General features: G+C 48.3%; 1 protein-coding gene and 1 non-coding gene across 3 annotated transcripts in view; both read left to right on the top strand.

The window, feature by feature from the left end:
• Positions 1-14,567, top strand: part of ptpn18 (protein tyrosine phosphatase non-receptor type 18) — a 35,207-nt gene that overhangs the window by 12,524 nt on the left and 8,116 nt on the right. For both annotated transcript variants that reach the window (XM_088623705.1, XM_088623707.1), the window contains 11 exons: positions 391-499; positions 2,085-2,161; positions 2,954-3,049; positions 3,632-3,670; positions 4,095-4,163; positions 4,832-4,894; positions 5,648-5,790; positions 6,544-6,610; positions 10,262-10,339; positions 10,985-11,074; positions 12,818-12,909. In XM_088623705.1, the coding sequence (XP_088479831.1) occupies positions 391-499; positions 2,085-2,161; positions 2,954-3,049; positions 3,632-3,670; positions 4,095-4,163; positions 4,832-4,894; positions 5,648-5,790; positions 6,544-6,610; positions 10,262-10,339; positions 10,985-11,074; positions 12,818-12,909 (923 nt within the window). The remainder of the gene's footprint in view (positions 1-390; positions 500-2,084; positions 2,162-2,953; positions 3,050-3,631; positions 3,671-4,094; positions 4,164-4,831; positions 4,895-5,647; positions 5,791-6,543; positions 6,611-10,261; positions 10,340-10,984; positions 11,075-12,817; positions 12,910-14,567) is intronic.
• trnar-ccu (transfer RNA arginine (anticodon CCU)) lies at positions 8,304-8,377 on the top strand. Its single transcript has one exon. It is a non-coding gene; the product is annotated as a tRNA-Arg (tRNA).

The following is a 14,567-nucleotide window of genomic DNA, read 5'->3' as shown; positions in this document are numbered from 1 at the left end:
GAATGAGTAGAGTGGGGCTGCAATGAGCGGTTTAGTGGTGGTTGCTGATTTCTACACCAGTCCCAGCTGTGGCATGTGGGAGTGTTGTCCAGCCTGCTCCCTGCAGTAGCCTCAGGCACGTCATGTAACGTGTGGAGGTGACACTAGGAGCCTTTTACTTAATAATGGAGGCTACATCAGCAGAGAAATCCTATTAGCAATGCAGTCCTTCTTTAGTTGTTGGGCTTTTGTCAAGCTAGAGAGGTTGTTTGGAGCCCCAGTGCAGGGTTCCTGTATTGGCAGAGTGTTGGAAGTGTGATGTCAAACTCCTCGATTGTGTTCAGTAATCAGAGGCCGAGCAGTTGGTTCAGACTGTATGAAGTCACAGGTCGCCTGCGGTGCTTTCCCCAGGCCATCCGCACCGAAACGGTGGCGATGAAGCTGAGCCTGGGCCTGACGACGGACATGGGGGCGCTGAAGGGGAACCTGAAGAAGAACCGCTACAAGGACATCCTGCCCTGTGAGTGTCCACCGCAGAGCCGCCCCTCGCCACCCCCCCCACTAGAAACCACCGGCACCTGCGTAACCCACCAGGTGGTATCGCTGCGCCCCTCGCTGTCCTGGGAAAACTGCTTGGCTAGGTCAACACGCTTGCCTCCATCGACACGACCAGGTGCAGCAAAGACCACTGTGGAAGAGCTGGACAGGAAAGAGCTGCTTCTGGGAAGGACTGAGCCTAGTGTTTTCACAGTATTGCCTTATCCCGTCTGTTACCCCTTCCTTCTGAAGATAACTCTGCGATAGTTATCTTCAGAAGGAAGGGGTAACAGACGGGATAAGGCCTGCCATCCATTCACCATTCAACAGGCTTCTTCAGGCCTGCCATCCATTCACCTTTAAACACTTCTTCCAATTCCGGGTTGCGGAGGAGCCAGAGCCTATCCCAGCGAGCAACGGGCGCGAGGCGGGGTACATCCTGGACAGGACGCTAGTCCATTGCCGGGCACACTCACACACTCACACCTATTGCCAGTTTTCCCAGAAGCCAGTTAAGCTAGCAGTATGTCCAGTATGGACTGTGGGAGCAAACCAGAGCACCTGGAGGAAACCAATTCGAACCTGGGGAGAACATGCAGGCTCCACACAGACAGCATTCCAGGAACTGAGCCTAGAGCCCCAGTGGTGCAAGGCAGCAGTGCTGACCACTGCACCAGTGGTAAATGTGGAATCATTGTAAAAATAAAGTCATTCAGATCCAGATACAGCTCATGAAAATGGGTCCAGAATTTACTACCAAGAATCAGAGTTGTCAAATAACGGACATTTATTAAGTCACCGTGAAGTCAGTTCAGAGCAGTTTAAAAATAGAGATGCTGAGTTCAAAAGAACTGATAGATGGCGCTGTGGCAGGGTTCTGAAGCTCTGGATGAGCACACCTGTCACCTGTGGCTTGTAAGCTGCCATCCGGAAAGGTGCTTCACCTCCTGCTGAGCTCAGCCATGAGGGCAGGTTAGAGTCCTTCATAAAGAACACTTCATGCAAATCCCTTGGACTCATAGGCTCAGAGCTTCAACCAGTTTCTGCAGCCTTGGCCAAGGTAAGATTAGATCAGATCACTTTATTAGCCCTATACAACTTCTTGCATCAGGAATTTGTCTTCTCAGAGCTTGCTCTCCATGAGACACACAGACAGGGAGAGAGAAGCCTGGGGTCAGAGTGCAGGGTTAGCCGTTGTACAGCACCCCTGGAGCAGTTGGGGTTATGGGGCTTGCTCAGGGGCCCAACGGAGTAGGATTCCTCTGCTGGGCACAAGATTTGAACCGGCAACCTTCCAGCCACAGGCGCAGATCCTGAGCCACAGAGCCACCGCTCCGCCCCTGAACAGGGTGAGAGGTGAGAGTGCCAGCCCGCCCCTGAACAGGGCGCTGGTGTGTCACAGGCGGCACCCTCCACGACTGCTGCTGCTGTTTCTGCCACATGGAGGATTGGAGTTTGCAAAGCCCCTTGCTTACACGTGTGTCCTGGCAGTCTGAAACAACCCTGCCTCCTTCTCTGGCCTCCTGTCAGCATGCCTTTGATCTCTGTGTGCTCTTCCTGTTCTGCAGACGACCAGAGCCTCGTACCCCTCACCCTGCTGGCGGACCAGGGCGCCCCTGACTACATCAACGCCAGTTTCATCCAGGTACCGCGGCCGCCTCTCCGAACCCCTGCTGGCGCCGGCTCAGGGCTGATAGGCCTCAGTGATGGCAGCTCCGGACTGCCCGGTCCGCCCGCGCACACCCCCGGCTACCCCGTCCACAGAGAGGGGGAGCGCTGCCCCCACAGGGCCAGCTCGCCCCGTGGGTACTGAGCCAGCACACAGAGGAAACAGACACCATCTCCTTCAGTTTGCACACGTGTTCCTGATTGCAAAACAGGGTTCCGTGGTAAAAAGTCTTATCTGTTGTTTGAGACCTAACATAAGAAAACATTTATACATTTTCCAATTACACCAACGTGGACTAACGCTTATCTCCGATTAACCCAAAGCTTATATCAATCCTGTTGCCCAAAATGTGAAAGTCGAGACTTTGTTTTGAACTTGTTGACAGAAGTTGAGTTATGCCTGTGATCGAGAGATTTAAGTGAAAGTCACTAAAGACTCTTTGAAATAACTTCAGATGGCAGCATAATGACTTCAGCTGCAGTATTGCAAAGAGGGTGATAACACACATGCTGGATAAACAGTAGGTGCTTCATCCAGGACCTACAGATGTGCTGGTTTGCCCTGCCAGTTTTGATTTCTGCAAAACATAATCCTCGGTTGACCAAGCCTGATTTAGCACTACGCTATTTCTGTGGGGAAGTCCAGCAGGTTTTATAGGTTACTTTTAAATGGCCAGTTCTAAAGACAACAATTTCATTTGCACCACTTGAGCAGCTGATTTGTTGAATGAAGCAGGTGAGAGATCCTTGAACTGTGTTTATCATCCAGGGTGCAGCTGAACACAGGAGCTACATCGCCACTCAAGGCCCCTTGCTCAACACGTTGGGAGATTTCTGGAGGATGATCTGGCAGTACAGAGTGAAGGTACAAACACTCAGAACCACACTCCTGGCTCCTGACAGCAGCCAGACTGGCATTTCAGAGCTCTGTGCGGAAACACACTGCAGCCCAGCTCTCTGACACTGAGCTCCTAAACACACTGCAGCCCAGCTCTCTGACACTGAACCACTGAACACACTGTAGCCCAGCCCTCTGACACTGAACCACTGAACACACTGCAGCCCAGCTCTCTGACAATGAACCACTGAACACACTGTAGCCCAGCCCTCTGACACTGAACCACTGAACACACTGTAGCCCAGCCCTCTGACACTGAACCACTGAACACACTGTAGCCCAGCCCTCTGACACTGATACTCTGACTTTGACACCTGACAGTAGGCCAGGCTGACATTTCAGCAGCACTGTGAGGAAACTGGCATTTTGTTGAAAATTTAGCACGGAGAACTCAAAGATTCAGTATCGGACTTTTAACTTCTTGTTTTTTTTAATTAAATTTACAAAGCAGGAAAAAGGTCATATTGATTGTAAATGCTAAGCATGATAAAGGTAAAGCTCACAGGATTATATCTGACCACATTCTAACTTCTTCTTTTTCTGTTTCAGGTTATTGTCATGGCCTGCAGAGAATTCGAGATGGGAAAGGTAAAAATCTCACCCTCTCCACTGTGCCATACTGAACACATAGCAGGGCAGCACTGACACTGAACACACTGCAGGGCAGCACTGATACTGAACACACAGCAGCCCAGCACTGACACTGAGCTCCTGAACGCACTGATGCCCAGCACTGACACTGAGACACCGAACACACTGCAGTCCAGCACTGACACTGAGCTCCTGAACGCACTGCTGCCCAGCACTTACACTGAGACACTGAACGCACTCCACTCACCTATTGAACACACTGCAGCGCAGCAACGTAGCACTGAGATACTGATCAGACTGCAGCCCATGACTCTGACACATTGAAAACATAGCAGCCCAATATTGACACTGAGCGCACTGATTTCATTGGTATACGATTTTATCTAACTACTGTGTCTTCTTGATCTTTTGTTTGTCAAAGAAAAAATGTGAGCGTTACTGGCCAGAGCTCAATGAGACATCCACGTTTGACCCTTTTCTTGTGTCATGCGTAAGTGTAACTACTGGTGTTTGTGTCTACTCTGTTATGTGCTAGGTGTTCTGTAATACAGGTGTTATGCCATACATACTTTTGGTTCCATGTGCATGTGCTAGTATAAAATGGCATCCTTGTCATTTTGGTACCAGCTTTATAGCTCATTTTCACTGGTTTCTGATTCAGACTCACGAGTGGCAGGAGTGGCAGTAGTGGACAAGAGTTCCCCCTAGTTGTAACTGTTCAGTGGGATCTGGTGAAACTCAGTTTTACAGGTTGGAAATATGTCCATTGATGATGCTGAACAAAATGTTTGCAACCATTTCGGCACAAATAATTCAATTTTAAACCAAACATTACTGATTATCCCCTAATGAAGACCGCATGATGACACTGCTTACAGATCAATATATATGGCGTCCCGTAGACTGTTATATTTTTATTTCTTTTTATCACTCATATGAGTATGAATGTTGCCAAGCTGGAGGTCTGGATTTTAGAGCTCCTTATGCAGCCAGTAAAGTACTCAGATGCACCACTGTACCCAGGCAGCTCTTTGTAGTACTGAAAGCTGCTCACGCTGAGAAGTAACTCAGCAAGCGCTGGCACTGTCAGCATGAAGCCGGGGGGATGTGTCTCCCTCACAGCAGACCAGCCCCTCACTCGCAGTCTTTGTTTCCCAGCTGGAGGAATCGTCGCCGAACAAGGAGGTGATTGTGCGCACCCTTAATGTGCAGTTTCAGGAGGTGAGTATGGATGGCCTTGTGCTGTTGTAGTCAGTGTATCTCCACCAGCCTCTGGGCTGCAGTCCAGCCCACCTCTCACTTGATTGCACCAATTATTGTATTGATTGGTGAGATGGATCTGAGCTCAGGCCTCTTGGTGAAGACTCTTCTGAGTCCATTGGTACTAGGATTGCAATGCAGCAAAATATCATTCAGATTCTAGAGCTGCCTGTAGTCAGTAGTCACCTATACTCAGGTGTGGCCTTACAAGACAGGGCCCCACCTTAATTAGAACATCAGCCCCTTAGTGAATTCCAAACCTTCACCAAGAAGAATACAGTTCTGATTTAATTCAGGCAACAGCCTGCATCAGCAGGAGAGAAGTACCAGCCAAGCCGGTACACAGCTGGATGAAGGGCACAGTGTATTCAGAGTTGGAATTTGTATTTGTAGGGCAGTGAGTCTTAGAAAAAGGAATCAATTCAATGTAGAATAATAGATTGCAAACAGTCACAAAGCTGTAGTTGTAAGATATTGAATATTTGAGTAAAGCTAAAATGCATAAAAACTAATCCATAGCTAGTAAGGAGAAGAGTGTAAAAGATCAGGAGGATGCAGTTTGAAGGCACGGACAGCAGGTTAAGGGTTAAGGGAGCAGAGAGGTTGTATCATGGCGATACCTTAAGGCCTTCAAAGGCATCTGGGTTTCAAAAGGGGAAGCACCTACCTACGTTACCCTGTTCTGAGTGTGTTGGTGCACATATTCCTCTCCAGGACACACACAGCGTCTCGCAGTTCCAGTACACAGCCTGGCCAGACCATGGCATCCCAAACTCAGCAGACAGCATCCTGGGAATGATGAAGATGGCCCATTCCAAGCAAGGGAACGACACCGCCCCCATTCTGGTCCACTGCAGGTCCGTTCCGAGCGTGGGCACGCGTGTCGCTTGTGTCATGTGTCAGAACACAGGCATGTTTGGACACCTGTCAGATATTTTACCCCGGTGCCGGATTAAATCAAACTTGATCCCCTTGGTGATGCCAGGTTTGAAGCTCAGTACTTTACAGGTTTTGTCCATCTAGAGGGGATAAATGCAAGCCTGCCATCACACTCTGGGTCATTCTCAGATGGGATGAAATTGTGATTTAATCCTGGCCTTAGATTAGCAACTGTGGGGTTCATTTCTGATCCTGGTCTACCAAGTGTCTCCCCTAACCTTTCAGTTTTAACCTATCAGGGGGCAGGCGAACATAATTTATTGTGGTTCACTGTGCCATTTTACAAATGAAGAAGTAGTGTGTTTATCTGATTGAACTACCGCTTCTGGGTACAAGTTATTTCAAACTGAAACTATCCACCTTTGTATCAGAAGGCATTTTTGTGTTGTTTCCGTTTTACTGATCTTTTCCACAAATCGCTCCCTGCACTACAGTGATGTAGTGTCATGACAACTTGACAACACGTGAGGATCTGTCCACACCAGCCAGCTGCCTGTACAGAAAGGCTTAGTGACACTTTACACCTGTATTGTGTGTTTTGAATTGTGTATGGTATGTTGTGTCTTTTACACCTGTATTGAATATTGGGAAAAGACCCAGATGCATGAGTCCAGCCCAGCACCGCTGCAGGAGTGTGAAGTGAACTGCGATATTCTTTGTGTCTCTTGCAGCGCTGGATGTGGCAGAACTGGGGTGATCTGCACCATCGATTACATCCACGACCTCCTGCAGACTCGGGTACAGTGAGAAACCCTCAGGGTCTGTTCAATAAGGAACTGCAGTGTAGCTGGGCCCCACCCACAACAACATCACTGGGGCACTCTGCATCATGATACAGTATTCCACACTGTCACTGGGGCGATCTGCATCATGATACAGTATTCCACACTGTCACAGGGACGATCTGCATCATGATACAGTATTCCACACTGTCACGGGGACGATCTGCATCATGATACAGTATTCCACACTGTCACTGGGGCGATCTGCATCATGATACAGTATTCCACACTGTCACAGGGACGATCTGCATCATGATACAGTATTCCACACTGTCACGGGGACGATCTGCATCATGATACAGTATTCCACACTGTCACGGGGACGATCTGCATCATGATACAGTATTCCACACTGTCACAGGGACGATCTGCATCATGATACAGTATACCAGACTATCACTGGGACGATCTGCATCATGATACAGTATTCCACACTGTCACAGGGACGATCTGCATCATAATACAGTATACCAGACTATCACTGGGACGATCTGCATCATGATACAGTATTCCACACTGTCACTGGGGCGATCTGCATCATGATACAGTATTCCACCTGTACCACTGGATCGTGGTGCACCCCACCATCTCTGGGGCTATTGGCACTCTGCACACCACCATGACTGGGGCAATCAGCACCATGATGCAGCCCACCATCACCGGGGTGATATGGCCCGTCTGGTATGTCCCTTTATGAAGGACAAGAGAAGCATAGCTGTGCATTTAGAGCAATGACCCGCACATACTGCAGGGTGTGGATCGCAGTCGGGTGGCCTGTCTGGTGGATGCAGGACTGTGGCTGAAGTGCCTGAGACAGACCCTTGTGTAATGGATGGGTAGGTCACAGGCGGAGTGTGAGGTGTTACTACAGAGCTCTCTTCATGACACCATCTGTGAGCGGCAGGCCAAGCAGGTGTCTGTTAGTGCGACGTGTAGCTCCTAAATCGTGTTCCCATGGGCGTCGTGAAGGCCGCTCGGCGCCGGCCCAGACAGAGCTGTGGGCCCAGCCGGGCCGGTCTTCCTGCTTCATTTCCAGGGCTGTGGTGCACGGAACCATCCTCGTCACACAGCTCACTGGGAAATCTCTCCCTCCTCCAGGGACAAACACTCACCATGATTCCTTCCGTTCAGATTTAGGATTTGGGGAAGACTTCTCTGGTCCCCAACTCCCAGCAGCAATCTGACTTTCACCTTTACACCTTCATTAGCTGCGATTTTAAACAAAAGGCCTTCTCTATCTGCTCAGCCACCAGAGAGTCCCGATTCGTTAAACTTTCTGCTCGTTTTTTTTTAAAACACGCACACGCACACGCACACGGGCTCAAGCCATGCGTGACAGAACAGTTGCAAAGAAGACCAGTCGCACAATACAGCTCCTGACAGTGAGGCCTTCCCAGGTCACAGCAGGGCTCATCAGAGAGACCCTGGAGGAATGCCAGTCTTATCAACGAGAAAACGCGCAATTGATAAGACACTCTGTGAGCAGGGTCTTCAGGAAGTCAGAAGCAAATTACACAGCTAAAAGGAAAGTTGTGTAAGGGAAAGTGCTGGTATGCACTATATTTGAGTAATTTGGGTTGAATAATTTAATTGCACTGTACTGCGATTTGAGATTGATTCTTTTAAAGTGCATTATAAGTAAAATGTGGGCCCTGACTAGCTCAGCTGGTAGAGCATGAGACCCCTAATCTCAGGCTCGTGGGTTCGTGTCCCACGTCAGGCACCTGGAGGTTGGGCCCAAGGCTCACAGCCCTGTCCCGTAAAAAACGAATGTTATAGAAACAGGATGTTGCTGCCCCTATGTGCCAGAAGGCAAACATCCATCCATAAATAAGATGGATTTTTTTTTATAATGTTAATGTTTCTTTATTAGCCCTATACAATTTCTTGCATTAGGAATGCATCTTTTCACATACCCCAGCTTTTCTCCATGGAGACACAGACACACAGACACGGAGAGAAGCTTGGGGTCAGAGTGCAGGGTCAGCCATTGTATGGCGCCCCTGGAGCAGTTGGGGTGAAGGGCCTTGCTCAGGGGCCCAACGGAGTAGGATTCCTCTGCCAGCCACGGGATTTGAACCGGCAACCTCCCAGTCACAGGCGCAGATCCCTAGCCACAGAGCCACCGCTCCGCCCTAAATAAATAAGATGGATTATTTTTATAATTGGTGTAGAGAGCGAATTGAACCTGCGGCCAGGGCTCAGCGGTGGGTGCTTCCAGGTTAGGGTGGGACTGAGTTAACTAGGATGTCCTCAGTGTGCAGAGCTGGCAGTTAAAACCCATCTCATCCACATCCTTCATTCAGCTTCAGCTGTGCTGTGGGTGCAGGCTGAGAGGCCTGTGTGCAGATGAACAGATCGCTCGACTGTGTGCTGTTTTCTTCTCTCTGGGGCTGAGATAACACTAGTGCGAGCTCTGAAGCTGGGCCTGGGCAGTACTGGGAGGGGAGACCTATAAGAAAAATCGTTGGTGCTGATGGACCAGTAGGTGGCGCTCTTGCATATTTTATGCACTGCAGTGGGGAGATGAAGTAGGTCCCATCCTGTATGTAAAGTACTTTTTGGATACTTCAAGAAGAAATGTTCTTTACAAAATGCAAAGAATAATTGTTGTTGTTGTTGTTATTATTAGGTGGGCTGTAGTTGTAAAGTTCAGTTATTTCATAAAATGGTAATAATAATAATAATAATAAACTTTATTTTATATAGCGCCTTTAAAGGTGGCTTCTCAAAGCGCTTTACAGGATGACAATAACAATAAATAAGAAGACTACAACAATAAATAAGAAGATTTCACAAGATAGGAGACAATTATAATTACAACAATACAACAATAACAATAGAGGAGACCGTGGAAGGTGGTACTAAGAAGAGCAGAGGGGTGAAGAATGGAACCAGTTCAGTAAAGGCTTTTCTGAAGAAGAAGGTTTTGAGTCTGGATTTGAAGGAGTTTAGAGAAGATGACTCTCTGATATCCTTGGGGAGAGAGCTCCAGAGCTTGGGGGCATAGCAGGAGAAGGCCCTGTCGCCCATACAATGTAGACGGGCTTGGGGGACAGTAAGGAGGGCAGAATTTGAAGAGCGGAGGTTGCGAGGTGGGGAGTAGGGCGATAATAGTTCAGACAGGTATTGAGGTGCCAAGCCATGTAGAGCCTTATAGGTGAGCATGAGGATTTTAAAGTCTACGTGGAATTTGACCAGAAGCCAGTGCAAGGACTCCAGGATAGGAGGAATGTGAACACGTGCACTAGACCTGGTCAGGATTCTGGCTGCTGAATTTTGGACATACTGCAGCTCGTTCAGAGTAGATTTAGATACCCCAGCGAATAGAGCATTGCAGTAGTAAAATGATGATTCCAACTTGGCAGCGTTATGGAAAGCAAAATAAGCGGGTGTTCCAAATAAAGACAAGGGGGGCGATATATATCCTACTTGGAAAACTGAAGGAGAAGTGGGCTTTTAAAGCAACTCTGTAAAGGGAAAGGCTTTGTTAGAAGGAACCCAGAGGCACTGCGGATGAGAGCAGGGTAACCTCACCCTGTCTGCGCCGGGCCCACTTCCACAGTGACTCCCGTTCGCCGTCTGACGCCGCTTTCCTCTCCCACAGCGGATCACCGCGGACTTCAGCATCAAGGACATCGTGCTGGACATGAGGCGGCAGAGACCCGCGGCTGTGCAGACCAAGGTGCCCCCCCCCCTCCGCTGTAGACCAGCAGCAGTTTTACCAGGGCGAGCTCGCTTCTGTGCCATAAAGCGAAGGAAGAGTTAGGGTGATTTAAAATAGACTTTAGGGGAACTGTCTGATCATTATTTTCGGAATAAGCAGTCTCTGACGGCCAGACTCAGTCAAGAGACAGTTCCCACCGGCGGACCCACAGCTACAGTAATTGATCACTTCCTGCAGTTCTTGGCAGTGCAAACTGTAGGGATTGGTGGCAGGTTTCTACCAGTGAAACCCACAGATTTGATACGGTACCTTTCTTTCACCCTGTCCTCAGACCTAAATCTGCTCCTGCATGCTAGTGAGGGACTGTAAAACAGACATACAGTCCATTATTTTTAGAAATGTTTTAGAAAAATTTGCGCTGTTCTTATTTGTAGAAGTGAGGAAAGGATAAGTTTGTTCTTCCAAAAAACAAAAGGGATCTGTGGATGATGAAGAAGAACAGAAGAAAAGATCTCAGACCCCCAGGTTCAGCGTTCCTGTTGAAGACAGTAAATTGACACAGAATATTGTTTCTCTTGTGATGGTTTTCTCTGTCCTCTGTGACTGGGACACTAGCAGTGTGGGGGGGTGCCTGTGCCCATGCTTGTGTCCTTCTTCTCCCAGGAGCAGTATGAGTTTTTACACAGCACTGTGGCCCAGATGTTTGAAAAGACCTTGGAGTCCAATAGCTGTAACTACAAGAGCCAGACCGAGGTAAGAGACCAGCAGAGTCATGGGCTGCTCAGCATTATAGCCTTTCTGTTCTGGACAACTGTATGATAGGATACAAATGCCTCTAGTCCCGTTATGTTTATCAATATTTAATCAGTGGACACTGGATTATTAAATGACCTAATTGTACTGTTTCACAAAAGAAACACAACACTCAGGTAAGAAGGATCTAATCAAATATTTTAAATATAAGTGTCAAATTGTGCTCAGAGTATGTATGAGCACAGTCCTGTTTCAAGTTTTCGGGTGACAGACTATAATGTGACAGACTATAAAATTTAAAATTGAAACCATTTATACAGGGCTGGCGGTGCTGACTCTCAGTCCTGATCAGCCTCTGGACGGACAGCTGTGGGATGTTTCCGGCTCTTCCTGCTGCTGCAGGCCGGTCACAGCTGGCAAGCTGGTCCCACAGATGTTCTGTCAGACCGCAGGCAGGAGAGAAGCACGGCCGTGACAGAGCCTCGACGTGAGGAGGGCTTCATTGCCATTGTTCCACTGGAATCCCGGCACTGTGTGGTGTGCATTGTCCTGCTGACTTACGGGAACAGAAAAAATGTTGGCTCGAGGACTTTGTCGGCATAATGCTGAGCATTAAGGCTTCCCTCAAACGATAAGACACTCCATTGCACTGAGCTTTGCCACTGGACTGGGCCAGCGTAGTGACCCTCTGCCTTCCAGGCCAGGGCCTGTCTCTCCCAGAGTCAGCTGCTCTGGAGTAGTCAGCCGACTGATGAAGCAGAGCGTCTCGCTCAACAGGCAGCTTCTCTCCCTGTCTGCCTGGCAGCCAGACCATCTTCATCACTGGAGCAGTTTTAACTCCTCAAATGCCAAACATTGTGCATCCGATGTTTTTTATGAGATCATATGACTTGAGTATTTAATGAAATCTTGTGGCTTGATCAGTCATTATTATACATCTGAGTGAAGTACCCTTCTCAAGAGTACACACCACTGTTCCCGGCCAGGATTTGCACCCACAACCTGCTGGTTATCAGTCCAGAGTTCTAACCAGAACTACACTCTGCGGCCCCTAGCCAAACTACTGAAGAAAACCTTGTGGTTTGACCACAAACCAATTGTTCTGCAATGTCTCTTCTAGGTAATTTCAGAGAAAAATGATAAACCCTTCAGCACTGCTGCTTAGAAGAGCCTGACTTACTATCAAGTCTACAATCTAATTTGGTGATAAGATAATTTCCTGCTAATGTTCTTGTAGTTGTGTACTCTATATCTGCCCTGTACGAAACTCTGCATTTTGAATACCGTCGAGTGTTAAAAGATGCCTGGCCCAAATACGGGAGGCTAGACACCTGCAGATGCGAGTGGCAGAAGGTTACAGCTCCAGCCAGTCCGAAACTGGTGATGCTGAGAGAGAAATCAGTCTGTCTGCTGGAAGGTAGAATTCTGAAGTAGATGCGTCTCTCTCTGGGCACGAGCTCCAGGCTGATTTTTGCTGACAAGTTTTTTAAACTTTGTGCCTAACTTCCCCTTCTGTGCTTAAAAAAAAACCCCATAAACCTGATAGCAGCGGGATGAGGAGCCCAGACTGAGATCAGGCAGGAAATGAGCAGAGCCGCCAGCTTCCTCTATGCAAAGCAGCTGCAGGTTTTACAGCAGACTAAGAGCTGCAGGGGAGGGTTCAGATCTGACTTTTCCTCCTCGGTCGCAGAGAAAGAAGCTCGTCAGTCTGCGGGGTCTTAACAGAATGCCCTGTGCCCTCAGGACAGAGCCCCCCTGTACGACAATGTGGACCCAGTGACGAAGGTGCAGAAAGGCAGCTCACCCATCAGGAACAACGGCCTGCAAACCCCAAGGTAGGAGAACCTGTGCCGCACGGCAGCTGCCGTGGCTCTGCTCCACTGAGGCAGGTGGACTTGCTCCTCATGGCCACTCCTGCTATGTTCACAAGGGCTAGACCCCGGCAGCAGAACACCAAGCACACCGAGGAGCACGCACACACGCTGGCATCCCGCCTTGTACCTCACACCGGCAGGGCATGGAGCAGAAGCATCGGGAGAAAGTTGAACGGTGTGCGAGAAGGGTGTGTGCTAGCAGAGGGGAGGAGGGTGTAATGGCAGAGCACAGCTGCATTGCTGCTTGCTGGTAGTGGAGCTCTGTAGTTGCTCAGATATCCCTTGTACTCTACAGCTATGGACAGTCTTTCATCTAGCTAGTATAATCGGTGGAGTCGACTGACGCATGATTACTGCACTCCGGGAAGAGTCTGGAAGTTTGCAGGGTTGTTTTCACCTTCCTGTTCGTAAGATAACACGCTCTCTGCCTGCGTGGGTATGTTTCAGTCAAACTAGACATATGGGCTCAACTGTGATAAAATAATGGCAATGGTGCTCACACAGTGGAGAGATTGATAACTGAGAATGCTGTTTAAAATAAAGAGCAAGGAATGTAGTGTAACGTGTGGTTGTAATGAGGGTAGGGATTCACAGTACAGATAAAACAGCCTCTTTATTTTCTGCATCACAGCTCATGCCAGGCAGTACTGACACAGGTGAAGCAGCCTGAGGAACACGGGGCTGTCCTTGTACAGCACCCTACAGCTCCTTTTCTTAATGAAATAATCACGTTTATCGCCTGAGATTGAGAGGAGAAACTCAGGGCTGCGTCTGTTTTCTCTGAATAAGACCGTATGATGCCTGAACACAAAGAAAAGCTGGGTCACACTTAATCTTGTCACGCAGAATTCGTTTTCCATATGAGAGGTAGAGGAGTCATCACAAAACAAGAAGCTGACCCTCTAAAAACAGCAATTCGTCTATTTTTATATAAATCAGACCAGGCTGACTGTGATGAGCTCGGCCATCTTGTCTTCAAATTACGTGAAATGTCTGGAGCATACGGAGTTCGACTACACTTAGAATAGTGTAGAATGCATTTTTGTGAATGGTGCTTTTAACACGAATTGCCCCATTGCGTCTCTTTCTCATCTGTGTTGACAAAACCAATAGTAAACTCAAACTGCACACTGAGACTGTGGCCGTGTTCAAGTGCCAGGTGACTGTCACCCTGCGGGGCATGAAAGGATGTCCAGGTGAGAACTCCTTCACATCAGAAAAACCGCCGAAGAATGAAACCAAACGGAGGCGGTGTAATTAGTGGGGTTCCACAGGGATCTGTGCTACGACCACTGCTCTTCTTAATTTACTAAAACAAAAACTAGATTTTAGTATAGTTGGCAAACTAGCCAGGTTTTCAGACAATAGCAAAGAGGATTAGTAATCACTGCAGAAAATTCAAAAAGATTTTAATAAAAGTCAGAACTGGGCAAGCACCTGGTAGGTGATGTTTAATGTAGACAAGTGCAGGGTCTGACAGATAAATACACTATGTTTCCAAAACAGGAAACAATGTCTGGGAGAGGCTGCTTATGAAAAGACAGGTGTTCGCTGTGGTACATCATTTACATCTTCTAGACAATGTGGTGAAGCAATAAAAAAGTCAAACAGGATGTTAG

The sequence above is a fragment of the Lepisosteus platostomus genome, chromosome 3, assembly GCF_059453375.1.
Source record: "Lepisosteus platostomus isolate fLepPlt1 chromosome 3, fLepPlt1.hap1, whole genome shotgun sequence".
In the NCBI taxonomy this organism is placed as follows: Eukaryota; Metazoa; Chordata; class Actinopteri; order Semionotiformes; family Lepisosteidae; genus Lepisosteus; species Lepisosteus platostomus.
Note: the sequence above shows the minus strand (reverse complement) of the source record. Positions and strands in the feature narration are given on the sequence as shown.